Source organism: Bombus pyrosoma, linkage group LG8 (genome assembly GCF_014825855.1).
Source record: "Bombus pyrosoma isolate SC7728 linkage group LG8, ASM1482585v1, whole genome shotgun sequence".
NCBI lineage: Eukaryota > Metazoa > Arthropoda > Insecta > Hymenoptera > Apidae > Bombus > Bombus pyrosoma.
This window is the reverse complement of record NC_057777.1, coordinates 6,998,155-7,016,031: the sequence shown is the minus strand read 5'-3', so window position 1 is coordinate 7,016,031 and position 17,877 is coordinate 6,998,155. Positions and strand designations below refer to the sequence as shown.

Sequence of the window (17,877 nt, the reverse complement as noted above, 5' to 3'; positions counted from 1 at the left end):
AGTATGACATCCTAGCTCGGCAGTTGAATTTCGAAACTTGACTGTGCCGGACCGGGACGTTTCGCTCGCTGTTTTCCACAGTCTCTATATTTTCAGCGTTTTCTCGCGAAAAGTCGTGCACCACTCGTCTTTCTCATTTTCACCTTCCCTTCGTTTACTTTCACAATGCATATCTTGTGCACGCAAACACTTCCGTTGCCAGAGGTATCGAACATGTTTTATCCGTTCAACACTAGTCTCGAAGAGGAAATCAAGAGATTATTTTCCAATTTTACAATCGAAACTCCAAACTCGTCACTTCCGGATGGTAAGTTGATTTAGCATTGATTATTTTCAAGGCTATTTCTATAATTTCGCACGATATCGAAGATATGGAATTTGCTGGAAGAATCTTTAAGTAATACTAACGTCGAAGATCGATCGAAGCGAGACAGAATGCTTTATCGATTTCATATCGATCTTTAGAGCCGGTGAGATGAAAAGCTATTTTAGTCTATGTTAAATTTCCAAATTACGTATATAGATGATGTAACGTAGCATTGTGTAACGTAACGTAATCTTCTGCGTCGTAAACGATATAGCATTTTCATACTTTTCGTTCCGTAAAAATTTTATTCTTTCTTTCTTTGCTTCTGTTCCCTATTTAAAATGACGTAATTTAGTAACACGATGCGTTCTACAGCAAATTCTAATCCCTACGTCATAATATTTTCGTAAATATTTCTTCTTTATTAAATCATATTAACTAAATAGTGGCGTAAATAATCTTTAGACGTAACCACAATAGTTTTCTCATAATGAATTCTCTATGACTTACGATAAATATGAACTGTCATCGATGGTTATTTGTTTCGCTAAAAACAAGTAACGCCACACCAATCCACAAGCAACGCGTTTCTTATGTATATAACACGAAATGTTACCAAATCTTCTCTGTTCGGTAGATTGATTACTGATTAAAATTCAATAAATTAGGTAGTGATTATAGCTTTTAATTTAATGTTTCGACATTGCGTTTCAATTTGAAATTGCGTATACATATCAAGGTTCATAATGCGCGATGAGATCGCGTTCCGATTAGCAGATACCTTACATAGTTTGTAAACAAACGAATCGATAAGAGGAATTCTGTATTCTAAAACGTTCTGCGGAATAACTCGTCCATCGCGATCGCTAGAAACGCATATTCGACTGAGTTCATCGAATCAAGTAAAAAATATCACCTGCTAGTTTAATCACTAAATGCATATAATTATTTTTTTAGTTCATATTTTACCAATATTTTATGAACACGTAACGACATGTTGACTATTTGTTTCTTCGAAGAGAAAAGACAAAGGAAGAAAAAGAAACGATACAAGTGATCGTTCTTACCGCGATACAGATATTCGAGATCGAGTAAACATAAACAGAAAATGGCACGTTTTTTGCTCCACCTTAGGTTAAGGGAGTTGAAAGATGATGACTGTGATGGTAATATTCGTATCTCAACACATCTATTCAAAATGAAAACATAGAAATTTTATTATTAGAGAATGTGTTTTCAATACAAACATTGTTTTTAGAATCTTTCGATGGCTTTTAAGTCGTGGCAATCATAATAATTATCAGAAATAATATTTATGTTCGATTACTCGACCATGTTGTTTTTCCTTACTCGAAAAATCAGGACGAATCTGTTTACAAACTATGAAACACAAGACTTACGGCCGTTATTTTCTCGACTTACACTTTCTCGCATTAGACCTCGAAAAAGCCCTCGCTCGACGAAAATAAACTAGACGCGATTATCCTGGGAGTATTGTATTTCTTTGTGATCGTTCCATCACCTTCGTAAGCTTTCGATATGACTAACGATTGTCTTTAATGCGATATTTTCACTAATAAGTTTCTCACGTAGAATTACTTTTTATTTATTCTTCATACATCATGTCACTTTAATTGCTTTTCATTTGTTTTTCTTTTCTTTTTTCTATGTACTTTGAAGAAAAGCGATTCATGTAATTTTACTTGGCTGTTGTAGTCGATGAAGTAATGGAAGAGTTTCGTCAAAATGGGCGTGATTTTGAATACTGTCCAGACCTGGACAATTTTACGGTGCCAGAAATACCACGCCGCAAGAAAAATAAGAAACCTTTACCTACAGAATGCGTTTTCTGTAGAAACAATGGCGAAGAGGAAGCTTATTACAGGAAACATTTGTTAAAAGATGCCGAAGGTCGCGTTTCTTGTCCGGTTTTAAGGTAAATTGAACTTGCACCATATATTTTTTCTAACTCCCTGCAGTCCAAACAAAATTTTATTTCCTTCAAATTTGTTCATGCTCGATAAGTTACTTTTACGTTCTACTGATAATTTAGACGAATTTTCATATTTTGTAACTTATAATTCCAAGGTCTTACAGAATTGAACTAATACCATTAATGAAACTTTACAAACCATTACTATATATATATACATTACTGTTTTTTTGTATTATATAATAACAAGCTTTGAAATAAAACAAATTAAATTTTATAATAATCATCCTATTTGAAAGGGAACTTTATAAACTAACTCGTAACTTGTTGAATCATTGATATTCTGAATTGGTAAATTATTATTATTATTATTAAGCTTCAGAAAAAGTATTAAAAAGAAAAAAACTCAAGAGCTATAATCTTTAAATTATATTCACACCATTTTTTCTTTGAATCTTTAGGGCCTATACATGTCCAATTTGCGGTGCGTACGGAGACGTGGCTCATACGGTGAAGTATTGCCCGAAGAGCCAGAAGCCTGGGACATTAGCGACGGTGAACACGTTCAAGCTATTGAGAAACTCCATGGGCAAACGACGCGTCAAGTAAAACGCACGTGACACTCGAACACACGTGTCACCATCGTCGTGCCATAAAACATCAAAGTAGTATCTAACTATTTTTCCTCGAGGACTTCGAAGAACAGATACTTCGAACTTTTCAAGTGTTTCGGTATATCATCTGCTGACAGGTAATCTCACCATTGTCGCATCTTTCCAAAACAAGCAACGAAATAAAGTGCCTTACAAGAGTGAACGCTTTCTAATTTTTAGCAACGATTTGTGCAACAAAGTTGCCATAACGTTGATCTGCCGCGGTGGAAGTTTATTTTGTATTTCTTTCACTCGATTATCTTCTCTTTCTTACATTGTATTTACTTCTTTCCTATTCGTGCAATATGGCACGTAGTGAAGAGGAAACGTAAAATAAACTTGGAAATTTCTAGAGAAACCAAAGGCTGTTCTTGTAACACAAATCGTCTAGACAATCGAAAGGCTGTACCCAAAGATCTTATTGTTAGTTGTAGGAATTATACGAAACGTGGTGCCATATATTCTCGTCAAACGTGTCGTTTTAGCTCTTCCTTGCAATATTGCGAACAAATATTCATTCGTATATGAATATACGTAGTTTTTCCATTTTCCTCGAGCCAGTACTTGATACTATAAATATATTTTTTAAATTCATATACGTTTATCGCATTTGCGTAACGTCTACGAACACCTATCTATATATCCCTTAACGTTAATCTTCAACAGAGTTTTACGCCGATGTAAGAACGAATTTAATTCGATTGATTGAAACGAATCTGTACTGTGATAATGTGAATAAGGAGACTAATAATTTTTACACGACGGCTAGATGTATGACGTTCAAAATCGAGGACAACGTACTGCCATTTTTCCATAAGCCGTTTAACAAAAGCAAATCACGTTTTCCAATCTTAAATGCTTCGAACCAGGATTTTTTTTTTATTGAGACACGTCAATAGACAGAGAGAACTATACTTATTTGAGCTGAAATGAAACAAAGCAACTCTTACATGATATTGCGACTTGAAAGCTTTTACGCAGTTTTATTTACCAATATTAAATGTGTAACATGGAGACTGCGTTTGTACTTTACTAACGGTTAACCAAAATCATAAGAGAATAGTTTTTCTTTTTAAGGTTAGCTTCTCTTAAACGACCGACGAGAGGGACCAATGAAATAAAGTTCCTTTTAAAGTGTATACTTGATCGTGCCAAAACAATTAAGTAGGTACGCAGAATATATACAAAAGTTTGCAGCTCGTACATTATACTTTTAATTTACCAGACTTCTTTCATGACGCTCGTCATTTTCGAACAATGATTGAAATAATTAAAAAGTGAAATCACGCATAGTCTCTAGATATATTTATGGATGTTTAGTTACTTTGATGAAACCGACGAACTTGCAAAGCCTCTCGTTCCTGTGTCTTGACTGTGAGTCTCGTCGAAGGTCACCGAAACGAGAATACCAGCAATTAGTCGTGATGTTTACATTCTTTTGATCGGTACTTCGATAGCTGACGGTCAGATTCGTGGCTCTTTCCAGGCAGTGGCTTTTTTGTTCGCCGCTTCATCGATCTTTCTCAGTACGCGTATTTCACTTTGGACATCCGTCACACGTTCGTCGAAGCGTGCCAAGTCGAATCAGACAAGTACGTATCGTTCTGTCATATTAACCCTGAATGTATACGAGTGACATTTTACCGCGCTGTTCCCTTGCGTTTATATATCTGTCTTTATTGTTCTTAATAAGAAAATAAAGAAAGAAAACGCATGGTCGCAGGAAGATCGCGGCGTAAAATATCGCTCTCACGCATTCAGGATTAACACAGATGAACGAGCGGGTGAATGCATTGGTTTCTTCTCTGCAGCGAATTTGCTTTTGTAGTTTTGGAAATATTTTTGAATTAGATTAAGCGATAATGTCTAACCTTTAGTATATTCTTTATACTTTATTTGGTAAACTTATTTATTTTCGAGTAATCGAAAATTTTTCTTTTGCGTATTTTCATATCTAGTGACGAGTAGATTTAAGGTTAATTTTCACAGGGGATGTCGAATACAGTTTATCGTTTGGCGATAGCATTTAACGAAACTATTTAAGGAAAGATGAGAAAATAATTGTTTTCCGGAATACTTTATTTCACAATTAGTAATTAAACAATTACACAGTTGTATGTAAAGGTATCGGCTCATCATATTGGAGATTATGTCTTAGGAGACGTAACCTACTGAGCGGTTTTGAAATCGTATTAGAATTGTTTCATGCAATTTAATACTACTTCAGATTTGCTTCTGAAACTTGTTTGTGCACGCAACGAGATAGGAGAGGAAGAACAGTCACTCCTGCTCTCTGTTGCATTGCTCAAGTATTTCCTCTATGTAAGATCGAATTCCGTGTTGTAACTTTTAATCGAAATTTCGGGAAGGCTGTTGATATGGATAGAACAATGAGTTTATAGATATTTGTACATTAATTAGATTTCTATTACAGAGTCTTTTATGTTCAAGTTCCTATTATATAGTAATTATTGGTATTTACGTGTTAGGATATTATTACCTATCGAATAAGAATGACAATATTACTCCTGGAGTTACATTATGATTGCCGAATACTTTTGTACCATAGATTGACTGTATTCAAGGGGAGAGAGACTTAACAAGTTCTAAGAACGAGACCAAAACGATGGCTCGTGCGTTTTATTGTCTTTTTTTGTTCTCCTAATGGGTAAACTAGAGATCCCAAATCTAGGGAATTACTTTGTTTTGTTACTTTTATTACATTTCTATACTTTTTGAATTTTTTCCTTATGTGGGATAATTAATGTTAAGTAAAGTTAATGTCATAAAGAATTAAGGGTCGTTCCATAGACTGCTGTTTCTATAATCACCGTAAGATACGAATTGTTTATAAAGATATTGTATTTCTAATATTTATATAACTACTAACATAATAATATATACATAAATACTAGTTGTAATTAAGTATTATCTATTGATAATGATGTATAGCAGTCCAAAGAGATAATAAATGCGAGGAATAATCGAAAAAATTTTTTGCTCTGCTAATCGTAAATTATAACGTGACCTGTGTTTTTCTTTTTATAGCATATATAAAAACAATGCGCGAAATAATTAAAGAAGGAAGCCATGTTGCGTTTGCTACGTGCACTGTCGCTGGCGTTATACGTATAGTACGTATAGTAGATGATTCACAATAAAACGCGAGATGACGTTACAGTAATCTGATGCCAGTGTGGTTTACGATTATGAGCGGCAGGTGATAACGTAGTAATAGCAGCCAGAAGAGAGCCCTAAAGAGTACAGAGAAGGTAGCTAATTCCGATGGTTATTACGTTGTAATATTCCTTACTCGTTCCACATTTCATTCATCCCCGATATATCTCAACACTGTTCCCGATAATCCAACAAGAATTGTACAAATGTTAATTTCCGCGCGATTATTCTTCGATCGCATGATCACTCCTTTGTCAAGCATATTATGTATTATATGGCGAGCGATTGAATGTGGCAAAATTTTTTAGAATCTCCAAGAACACATTCTTGAAGAAAGAGAAAGAAGAAGCGGATGCTAATTTTGTAATTTGATGATGATCAATAGTACGATGAATGCTTATTTATTTTGAATTTATTTTGATGCGAATGAAAAAAAGGACATGTCATATTTTAATTTAGTTTCGATCTTTTCACAACGATGCGCTCGCCATTTCTGTATTGCAATTTTACGGTATATTTTGCGTACTGCCGTCATGATATATATTATATATGTTTGCATCTCATCATTTTTCTTATCATTAATGTTATTTGTACTACTATATTATTAATATTATGTTATTGGCGTGACATTATTTAAGTGTACGTAGTCTGATAATTTGTATCATGATTATCGATGTTTATTAAAGAATACTGCAATTTAAACAAGTGCTCGTTTCAAAACATAACCTAACTCAAGAGAAGTAATCGATATTTAATTGTTCTTTATCAGAAAATCTCGTATAAAAAAAGAAAGGGAAGATATCACATTTTAAAGGCAGAAACCATCAACCTTTGCGTGACGGTGGATTTCATGGAAACTGTCCACGTTTTATACGACATACGCGTCGCCGAGCACAAATCGTTTCGCACGCTTCCAACCGGTAGAAGCAATCACGTCGCTGCGTTTCGATGATTAACCGTCAGGATTTTTGTAGCACTTTTTGCACCGTGACTAAAACGTAATATCTTTTCTTCTTAATCCGACATTCCCTCTACGTCTTCAAATTTGATTTCAAACATCGACATCAGGAACACCCAAGTTAATTTGTCCGACGCTATTTAAACGCAAGTTATTTATTTCGCGGGCAGATTAACTCGTAGCTAGTCATAATATTTTATACCGATAGTTTTGTGATAGCCGATGGTTTACTAGGTAAGTGGGTCACTCTTTGTATTCGTTACGACGAGTTGCTCAAATAATCGTTCTAGTATAAGTGGATATTGTCAACGATTTTATTATAGACAAGCCTAGCGTATCAAAATAGCTCTTAACCAAATATAGAATAACCAAACAGAAAGAGGAGCTCGTAAACATTTTGTCACGATGAGCGGCGACGTGTGCAGGAACATTAATTTTTATCTGGCCGCATCTTCGAGCCAGTGGATAAACCATGACGTAGTTACGCTATTGTTTAGAAAATTGAGAACTTGGTCCATATAATAAAACAACCAATTAGCCTTGTGCACGAAATCTGGATATTCCCAGTATGTCAGGAAACTGACACATCCTGTATACATAAACGACGAGTCGTGTTAAAAGTCGTTCAATAGAGAACGAGCCAGCGAATAGAAAACAAGCCATGCTGCGACCTTTTGTGCTAGTTTACTTTATCACGATCTTCTTGATGATTTCAAAAATAATATCTTCTAACAAATCGAACGAAGAGGTGAGAAAAGTGGACAGAACGTTTCACAGTGCCTCGTCACCCTTATTCTTCTTTCATCTACTCAAACTGAAGAAAAAGATCCAGAAGATAGAGAATGTGCCAACGACCCCGCCAACCGCAGACTGCATTTGCGTTCCTTACTACCTATGTGACGCTAACCGTACCATAATTGCAGAAAACATTGGAATGATCGACATTCGGTAAATTTTTCTATACCACCAATAAAATTAATTCGTTTGGTTGTGACTGATGGTTTCTTATGTCAAAACAGATACCGAAGATGCACCGGAGACTTGGAAGTGTGTTGTCATCTACGGAACGTGACAGTCACCGTCACTACTATGAAACCAACTACAACAATGAAACCTACTACTACTACTACTACTACTATGAAGACAACTACCTCTACGAAGGCAACGACCACCTCCACTGTCCCGCCGGTGATTTTTCCAACCACAAACCCTCAACCTGTCCCAATCTGTGTCTGCGTGCTTGTAACTCAATGTGATGCAAACGGAATCATCGGCTATGGCGGAGAAGGCGTAATCAATCCTCGTCAGCAATATATCCAGTGTCCCAGCAGCAACATGGTGTGCTGCAGACCGACCAGCGTGATCCAGTATCCTGTAGCAACCAATCCTCCGGTTGTCTCTCCACAAATTTGTGTATTATGTGGAAATGCAATCCAGTGCAACAACGGGGTCGTGATTCCAGTAAACGTCGGGATCGTGAATCCTCTGGTGACTTACAATCAACAGACGTGTCCTGTGCCTACATCTTGCTGTCAGGGGATAAACACAGGCTATGGAAATGGGATTCCAGTGGTAATCGGGCCCATTAGAAATCCTGGAACTTCTCAGGCTTGTTACTGTATGAAAAGTTGGTTATGTACGCCAGGAAACTCTGTCAGTACGGATGGAGCTGGTGCCATCGATCCAAGGTTCTCCGTGTGTGGAAACACGGAGGAAATTTGTTGTCGAGCCTCTTCTACGATCAATATAGCAAGAAATCGCGATTTAGATGGATTAGGAGAGAGTATCATAAATGGTGAAGCGTCCTTTTCGCAACCTGGGTGTGGTATTCAGAATAAAACGTACGCGGCAGGTACATAGATTGTTGTAAATGATTGTTGAGTCTTGTTAAATTAATGGAACATTAAGTTAATCGAACCTGATGCTTTATTTTCTTACAGCCCAACCTTACCCTGTGGACACTGGAAAAACGTATTTCGCCGAGTTCCCGTGGATGGTAGCTCTGTTAACAATACAATCAGATGGTAAATATCTATTCCAATGCGGAGGATCTATGATTACCAAGAGCGCTGTCCTTACGGCTGCGCATTGTGTTACCAAGTAAGCAGATTATGCAAATTTTATAACTGAAAATTCAACTTGACTATTGAATACTAAAATTTACGAGAAAAGGATATTAAAATATAGCTTGTTAGTTTAGGAAATGGCAGACCGATAGCGCGTTTTGGTCAGTGGGATCTGGAAAATCAAGCTGGCGACCAACCATTACCCTTTCAAGACGCAAACATAAAAGCCATAATAACCCATCCCCAATTCTATAGTGCTGCTCTATACAACGACATAGCAGTGGTCATTTTAAACGAACCGGTGAAATTGAATGTCAACGTTGCCCCTATTTGTATGCCGCAGCAGGGATTAACATTTCCTGTTGGTACTAGGTGTATCGGCACAGGTTGGGGAAAGAACTCGTTTGGTAAGATCATTATGATATTTGTATCTTTTTTTATTTATACATAATCGCAGCGTCCCCTTCTGTTTATCAAATCGTAATCGAATGTCGCAACACAGGTGGAACGTATCAAACTGAGTTAAGGAAAGTAGAACTTCCTCTGGTGGACAGATCCGATTGTCAAAATCGTCTTCGAACGACGAGATTAGGAACGTATTTTCAGCTACATAGCTCCTTCGTTTGTGCTGGAGGAGAAGCAAATAGGGACACGTGTCGTGGAGACGGCGGTGGACCTCTTGTGTGTCCTACAGCCACGGGACAATACTTTCAGGTATCACGTTATTTCAAGTATTACGTTCTAGAGGTGCCTATAAATGAGAAAAAAAGGTACAAAAATTAATTTGAACTTCTTTTCTTAGGCTGGTATAGTGTCTTGGGGAATCGGTTGTGGATCATCAAATATTCCCGCCGTTTACACGAATGTAGCGCAATACTCGCAATGGATCGGTCAACAATTGGCAACTTACGGGGCGTAATAGAAAATAAATATAGTTTATAAATTTTTTATCTAGTCTTTTTAATTTATGATACATATTTTTGTGTCATTTACTGTATAAAATTGTGTACTATAAAAAAATACACAGCGCAAGAAAATATCCCTCTTTGTAAATGTAACGGATGTGATAATTTAGCGGTTTGATAAAATTATTTCTGTCGTGCTGGCACATATTTTTATTTTCTGTTCTCGCCTTTGTTATATGAATTTTCCTCGTAGCCATATTTTATGTTGGACAACAACAATGTGTCACATAAATCAACTAGAATTGTTACAATCGAAGATACTGAGAACAATAGTCAACGTCCCATGGTATGCCAGAAACGAAGATATACGCAAAGATTTAAAAACACCAACGGTCAAAGAAGAAATCGGCAGGTACGTAGAAAAGTACAAGGGAAGAACGGCAACACATCCAAACCAGCTGGCTGCTGAAGCGAGCAAAACTCTCATAGAAAGAAGACTAAAAAGAAAACATCCGACTGACCTCACTAAAGAAATAAAATACTCAAACTCGAAAATGGTATCCTGCTGGGGATAGCCATCCACATGTTATTTAGCAATTAAATTAGAAAAATTTATCAAATATCCAGCTCAGCAAATTGTAAAGTACAAATTAAATGATAAAAAAGAAGAAAAGAATATTTTATGTTCGAATAAACGCAATGTGTACCGATTTTGTTCGAAGCAATAATAAACATAACCTATAAAACTACAAATGTTTCCTCTAAATATTCCATGAAACTAAACATGACACTAAACATGAAATGTCATTCGGTTAGAAAAATATTGATTATAGTTTTGAGTCATTAGGAGGTGAGCAATGCACACTATTATGATATTCCCCAGACAATAATAATATTCTCCCATCAATTATCTACGATATGCATCGCTATATATTAGAACGTGAATGTTATATCAGCTATTGTAAAATCTCACGAGTTGATAAGAACGATTAACGGGACATTGTTGCGACCTATTTTTTACGACGCATCTAAATTGCATCGATATCATCTATCCATCGTCGCGACATCTAGTGTAAGATAAATGAATTATTATACGTCAAATCATTTATTTGAGTAAAGTTTGATACAAACAATTTCTGCGCGCGATGTCACTGTGATCACAATATGTCTATCTTCGTTGTTTTTAACTAGGAAAACAGAGAAAAGTATATAATTGTCGTGATATTGCGCGAACAAAAATGATTTGTCTGTATTAGACCTATATGTCCAAAACAACAAAGAAAGGACAAAGTAATAACAAAGAAATAACTTTAGTATCTTTTTTTGTTTTGGAATATGTACGAGTAACTGAAATCAGAATAGTTAAGAAGTATACTTGACCTTAACATAAAAAATGGCGAATTCTAAGAACATATTAAATTCCCGACACGTTTTTTAGAAGCAACAGCAGTTGAAATTAAATGTAGATAGATACAAATCTTCGAGAGGTTAGCGTTCGATGAATATAAGCAATGTTAGTGACCTGTTACAATTTTATTTTTACTAATAGAAATACCACTGTTTAAATTCACGAAAACTTGTTTCGGTAACGAATCCAAGAGGAAATCAAATTCAGTTTTTATTATCAATTTCTCGAAAGATAAGCTTCCGAGTTCGGATATCAATAGACTTTGGAAATCAGCGTTAAGACGTACGTATTGTAGAAAGTTGTACAATTTATAAATAATAGGGTAAAAATTTATAAGTAATAACGAGATTGTTAAAAGAAGGGAATCCTACCTATTCCGAAAAGGAAAGAAATCTGCTCATATAAGTTCCCTTGGTTGCGCATGGGGAATACCACCTAACTGGTGGGAGCAAGATCACATCGATATCCAATGGGTTAAGAGTTCAGAGGAAACATAATACGCGTTATATATGAACGTTGGAATGGAGAATCATGAAATCACGAACACTGGTGGGGGAAATTCTCATAAATGCTTGAAGCTTGGCTGCTGTATGTGCAAACGAAGAAATCGTGAGTTCGACATTCTATCGTGTCGTGCTCTTCCAGAAGAAAACTCGGCAGCGTATATTTACGATCGATTTATAGTGAGTACTCTATTGTTTTTGATATACGACGTATTAAATGAACGTAATGTATTTTATTGTAGTTATATACTTTTTGGTGTTTAAAGAAATTAAATAATTAAAGTAATAGGAATATGATTATAAATTTTAGTTCTTTTCATTTTTGTAAAAAAATCAATTTGTAAATAATATGAATAAACCTTGTGCAACTATAGAGAAATTCTAGGTACAACATCTGTCACACTGTTTATAAAGATATAAAAGAAGGTAAAGGTATGAGGAAATTCTTGGAAGTTTTCTTGGAAGTCCTTGACGGGCAATACTAACACTTGTTTCCTTGAAATGTGATAAATACGTATGTACTTATTACTGTTAAAGTAATTTCTGTAAAAGTATCTTTAATGGTTGATTTTATATCTAAGTGACAAGTTCGTTCGGTTAATTGACGTAAAAAAGCGAAAGAATATTTCAGTTCGAAAATGTGAATGTTTCGACCGCATGGTCAACCGGTTCCATGTAATAGTGTCAAGTAGATCAAGAAAAAGGTCAGTGTCACGAATATCCGATCTGACACGAATGCGGGGGCAGATGCTTACATAATAATTTCCCATTAAAACCATGCTTTAGTAAGTTTTACATTTAGTTCTTGGCATCGTTATTCTGACTGCATGTTTCTACGATTTTCAGCTTTGATGATTTTATTTACATCTCTTTTCAGCTATCGCGATAAATCTTGAAAATTTCGAACAGGAAAATTTTGCTTATTTAGAATTCACGGATTATTTAAAAACATTGCGTAATATGCTGGACAATCAATCGCGTTCAGCCACTCATGACGAAGTTTACAGTCAAATGTTGATTTACGTTTGGTTACGCAGTGAAACGATAATTATTTTTTCTAGGAAGCCTTGAAACGCTTGCCTTAATTTCAATGATTGCAGATAGATTGCGAAACCATCCAATTATTATTCGTTAGACCGTGAACTTCTCCGGATTTCTATAGCCTCTTCAAATCGAATATTTCCCTGAATATCAAATGTATTTTTTTATCAAGGTAAACGACAATTACACTTATCAATATAGTTGATTATCTGCCTCGTCGACTAGTATAATGAAGATAAATTATCTTACGTTGGACGCTAATGTCGACTATGAACGATTATCCCGTGTATATGTTTTGAAAGCGTTAGAAGAAATTAGTATGGAACTATATAAAAGACGAATAATGGTCAATGTTAATGATTGAACGCCTCTAGCTTATCCTACGGTAAATTTTTCGAAACGCTTCCCGTATTTTTGTGTATCTAAAGGGGAAGGAGAGAGGAAGGGAAGGTTATCGTCACGTCATACCGGTTTCATCTTCGTGAAGTCATTCTTATTTATATGCAAAACAAAATGAGACTACCGTAGTCAACTTATAATCTTTTGCGATGGCCGTAGACATTTACCTTGGGGCATTCATTTGAGTATCGATTTTGTCCTTTTGCGGACATTCAGGTATGTGCAAACTATCGATGAACCAACCGCTTTTTTTCTTTATGTAACTTTTTCTCTTAATCGTATTCTTTTTTTTGCGAGACTGGCGTAACTAGATTAACGAGTTTTTTTCATAAAAATATTTTATTGCCTCGAGAGCGGTAAAATTATTTTTTCGCATCGAATCGAATCGAATCTTCATTCCAAAAACATACATTGACCAATCAAGTAAATTATTTAATCTATCCTCTCGAAACTTGACAAAGGGTCAAGGGTTTATCCCATATCCGAAAAAAGTCTGGTTAACATCCTCTTAACCGATAGTCCCTGCCTATACCATCTTAAGAACTCAAAGCCTCAAGAGCCATTGCACCTCATGCTCTTGAGATTGTAAAGATCCACTCTAATCTATAGAATAATTCTGTTTCAGAACTTTCAACACAGCAATGTGGAGAATACTATGGATACTGGCTGTGTCCAGCTTTTCTTTGGTTGTATCAGCTCCCCAAGCAGATGGTGGATTGAATTCCTTGATAGACAGCCTATCTGAGACAAATTCTTCAACTCAGATCCCTGTTACGGGCGCTGAGTGGAATGCTTTAATATCGGAAATATTTACTCAACAACCAGCCTCCACTACAGCGGCGACTATTTTGGGTACAGATAACAAGCCAAAACAACCACCAGAAGACTGTACATGCGTGCCGTATTATCTATGTCGAAACGGCACCATTTCAGACAACGGAGAAACACTCATTGATATCAGGTCCGGTTTTGATGATGAGACTAGCTATATGGGGTGAGTTCTAAAGATTAGTCTCAAAATGGCAAGTATTAGCACTGTTGTTGGCAGAAGTAATGCACGATTGTCAGGTAATATTGAATTGATTGTATCTACACTAAGAACATATAGGCACATTTATTGAGTATGAATACACAGCAAAGCTGATTTTGCATATACGATAATTCGTTGTCTAACAAAACATGTGGGTGTCAGGTTTGTTTATTACTTGTTCGTGTTTCTTTTTTATTTAATTCTTTACATTCACAATTTGTCCAATTTGGACATTTGGTGGAATCTTTTAACTGTTTGATTATCATATGGATGGCTACCCCCAGCGGCGTACCATCTTCGTGTTTGTTAGGTTATATCCTTTGTGAGATCTGCGGAGTGTTTCTTTTTCAGTCTTCTTTCTATGTTTGATGTGTTGCTCGTTTCCGCAGCCAACCGGGCTTGTTCGTGTAAATGTTAATTCTCATTGAATCGAATGTGCATGCCGCATGAGACTATCTTTGGATTTACTCCAAATAGATTTTTCACTTTATGTAATAAAAGCGATATCGTCAACCACTTTAACTAGTATTACAGTTAAAATCCTTTGGATGTGGCTTTGGAAATATGAAGTGAGAAATTTGTCTAGCCAGTAATTTTTACACACCACTGGATCTTAATAGTGTCATTGTATAAATTATATCTTATGTTTTCGTATCTTAAACATATACACAATATACACCTCAACAATATACACAATGTTAACGATACAGAGCCTCATGGAGTAAGTGCGCGAATTACCTGGACGTCTGTTGTAAGCCACCAGATAGGACTAATGGCAACGAAGTAATTACGCCCCCGCCAATCGAGAGAAAAGGTTGCGGGCAAAGACACCCCAACGGCGTTGGTTTCAGAATTACCGGCGACAAAGATAATGAAGCGCAATTTGGCGAGTTCCCGTGGATGGTGGCTATACTGAAGGAAGAAATGATCGGAAATCAGAAAGTGAACCTTTATCAATGCGGAGGTTCCTTGATTCACAAGCTGGCTGTTTTAACAGCCGCTCACTGTGTGCAAGGGTAAATAATCTAATCCTTCTAAATATTATGATTGACATCGATTCACCTGGCATTTTGTAACTAAACACTCATAATTTTCCAATAGAAAACAACCATCTGAGTTGAAAATTCGTGCTGGAGAATGGGACACGCAAACTAAGGACGAAATATATCCTCATCAAGATCGTACAATAGAAAAAGTAATCGTTCACCAAAATTATAAATCCGGCACTCTATTTTATGATTTCGCCATTTTGATCTTGTCTGAGCCGGTGAATCTCGTGGACAACGTGGATCTCGTTTGCCTGCCAGAACGAAATGCTGTGTTCGATAATTCTCGATGTTTAGCTAGTGGCTGGGGAAGAGACATCTTTGGTAAAGATCTCCCGGCGAGTGCCTACAATTTTACCTGGATTTCGAACTACTAGAAAGCGTGCTGATATAAACACAATACAATTACGAAACTCAGTCGGGATTTGAGAATCGAGGATTTTTCGGTTATAAATTCGTGCCCAACCAACGCAACCAGCGTGTCTCTAATCTATCAATTTAAATAGGTCTATTCAATCTTATTCTAAAATTTCTCGAACTTCTAAGTGGAACTTTTGTTGGTTTATAGGTAAGGAGGGACACTACCAGGTAATCTTGAAGAAAGTAGAATTGCCGACAGTGCCTCATAGTGAATGTCAGGACAAGCTTCGAGAAACTAGACTAGGAAAATACTTCCGTCTTCACGAAACCTTTATGTGCGCTGGTGGAGAGCCTGGCAAAGATACTTGCAAAGTAAATCAATTATTATACATAGATCTTATAATCAGTTGTCAAATCCATTATAGCTTTTTTATCATGTACTATTATGTAGTATCACGTAAATCATATATCATGTATTATAGAATATAAAATTTTTTTTTAGGGTGATGGAGGAGGTCCTCTTGTATGCCCCATGAAGAGTAATCCTAGTACATATTTGCAAGCAGGTATTGTAGCATGGGGAATCGGTTGTGCGGAAGGTGGAACTCCAGGTGTTTATGCCAATGTTGCCTCAGCGCGTGATTGGATCGATGAACAAATGGCTTTTAACAATTTGGATAATACCGTTTACCTACCTCAAGCATAGACTGACTGATTTTTGCAAATCGTTTTACAAGTTTGTACACATAGCAATCAATGTCGTTTTTCCATGGAAAGACTGCTATATTCTTTGAGTGCTATTTTTTTTAATAATAATGTGCGTGAGATCCGTTAGTGGATTTTTTTTTCAGAAAAATATTCCTTCGATACTTAGGTATTTTTTTTACAATTTTAAATAGCTCTGGCATTACTTTCTTGGCTAGACCTTTCCTCTTCCTCTTTGTATTGTAAAATTAAACGTGAAAAGTAAAAGTAAATACCTAACGGGAAATAACAGTTTCTATAAAGTTAAAGCTAACGATTGAATATAATTTTTATGTCGAATAACCAATCTGTCAAATATCTCCACAGTTAAAAAGTATGGAGATAAAAAAAATGTTAAATAATGGTGATCATAAAATTATATTTGGTCGTAGACTTTGTCACGTAAAATTCGTGATAAAAAAGGAAGAGCTGAGCAATAGCTTAACTTGACTGTTCTTTTATATTTTTATATGCTTTCATCCACAAAAGTGGTTAAGTACAATATTATAACGAAGTAGCGAAGTTGCAAAATATTAAAATAGTTGTTCAAATCGCGGCCAAGACTGTACCCAAGACAAGTCTCGTGATCGAATGCTCGCAGTTTTATATGTTGAGTTTGTCGAAGTTGAGGAGCATGAAGAAGATTTTGAGTGCCCTACGTGATGGGGAAAATTTGGTGTTGAGCCCTGTGCAAAGGTAAGGTAGAAGTCTAAAGATTCATTGCCAGGTAGTGTGGAATGATGTGGATTTGGATATGGTCGCTGTTGCAACTTCTACAAGGTGCACTTAACACGTGTTTGGCAAATGAAATAGCTTATGAGCACACCATTCCATTGATTCTCTTCAGATACGCTGTAGAGACAGGCCAATGTATTGTGTTTCAGACCCTTAAGCGTATTTTAGAGAGGTATGCCTGCTTTTCAGGAAAAATATCGTGAACGATCTTTCGTTGAGTTTGGTTACACGTACTAGAAACGTCCACAATTGCCTTTTTTTATTGAAATGCAACTTTCCAATCAGTGGTTGACATAATAATTCGTTTACACGGCTCTCGCGCGGCGGGGTCTTATTTCAAGAATTTTTGTATATATACATGTATGTAAACGCAGAAAGTCGCATAAATTTTAAGCGTTTCATTTGTAATACATGGATTGAAATACATTGTGTGCAGTTAGTATGAAATCTTTTTTATTTTATTATTTAATTTGTACTTTACAATTTGCCGAGCTGAATATTTGATAAATTTTTCTAACTTAATTGCTAAATAACATGTGGATGGCTATCCCCAGCAGGATACCATTTTCCAGTTTGACTATTTTATTTCTTTAGTAAGGTCAGGTGGGTGTT

At 36.0% G+C, this 17,877-nt stretch overlaps 3 protein-coding genes across 6 annotated transcripts; all 3 read left to right on the top strand.

Annotated features, from left to right (window-relative positions):
• Positions 1-6,772, top strand: LOC122569936. The gene is made up of 3 exons (XM_043731626.1): positions 1-307; positions 2,024-2,243; positions 2,702-6,772. Exons 1-3 carry the CDS (start codon positions 166-168, stop codon positions 2,847-2,849), a joined length of 510 nt encoding a protein of 169 aa, XP_043587561.1. The 5' UTR covers positions 1-165; the 3' UTR covers positions 2,850-6,772.
• On the top strand, positions 6,104-9,886 carry LOC122569930. Its single transcript, XM_043731605.1, has 6 exons — positions 6,104-6,165; positions 7,526-7,976; positions 8,048-8,880; positions 8,969-9,128; positions 9,224-9,501; positions 9,597-9,886. Exons 2-6 carry the CDS (start codon positions 7,690-7,692, stop codon positions 9,875-9,877), a joined length of 1,839 nt encoding a protein of 612 aa, XP_043587540.1. The 5' UTR covers positions 6,104-6,165; positions 7,526-7,689; the 3' UTR covers positions 9,878-9,886.
• Positions 9,887-11,946: 2,060 nt separating this feature from the next.
• On the top strand, positions 11,947-17,712 carry LOC122569934 (phenoloxidase-activating factor 2-like). Of its 4 annotated transcripts, XM_043731619.1 has the most exons (7): positions 12,298-12,695; positions 12,788-13,123; positions 13,976-14,344; positions 15,091-15,396; positions 15,482-15,750; positions 15,995-16,158; positions 16,289-17,712. In XM_043731619.1, exons 3-7 carry the CDS (start codon positions 13,992-13,994, stop codon positions 16,490-16,492), a joined length of 1,296 nt encoding a protein of 431 aa, XP_043587554.1. In that variant the 5' UTR covers positions 12,298-12,695; positions 12,788-13,123; positions 13,976-13,991; the 3' UTR covers positions 16,493-17,712. The 4 variants fall into 4 exon arrangements, with proteins under 4 accessions (XP_043587553.1, XP_043587556.1, XP_043587554.1 ...); XM_043731618.1 differs by lacking the exons at positions 12,298-12,695; positions 12,788-13,123 and adding an exon at positions 11,947-12,090; XM_043731621.1 differs by lacking the exons at positions 12,298-12,695; positions 12,788-13,123 and adding an exon at positions 11,949-12,090 and having other exon boundaries at positions 13,976-14,311.
• The last annotated feature ends 165 nt before the right edge of the window (positions 17,713-17,877 follow it).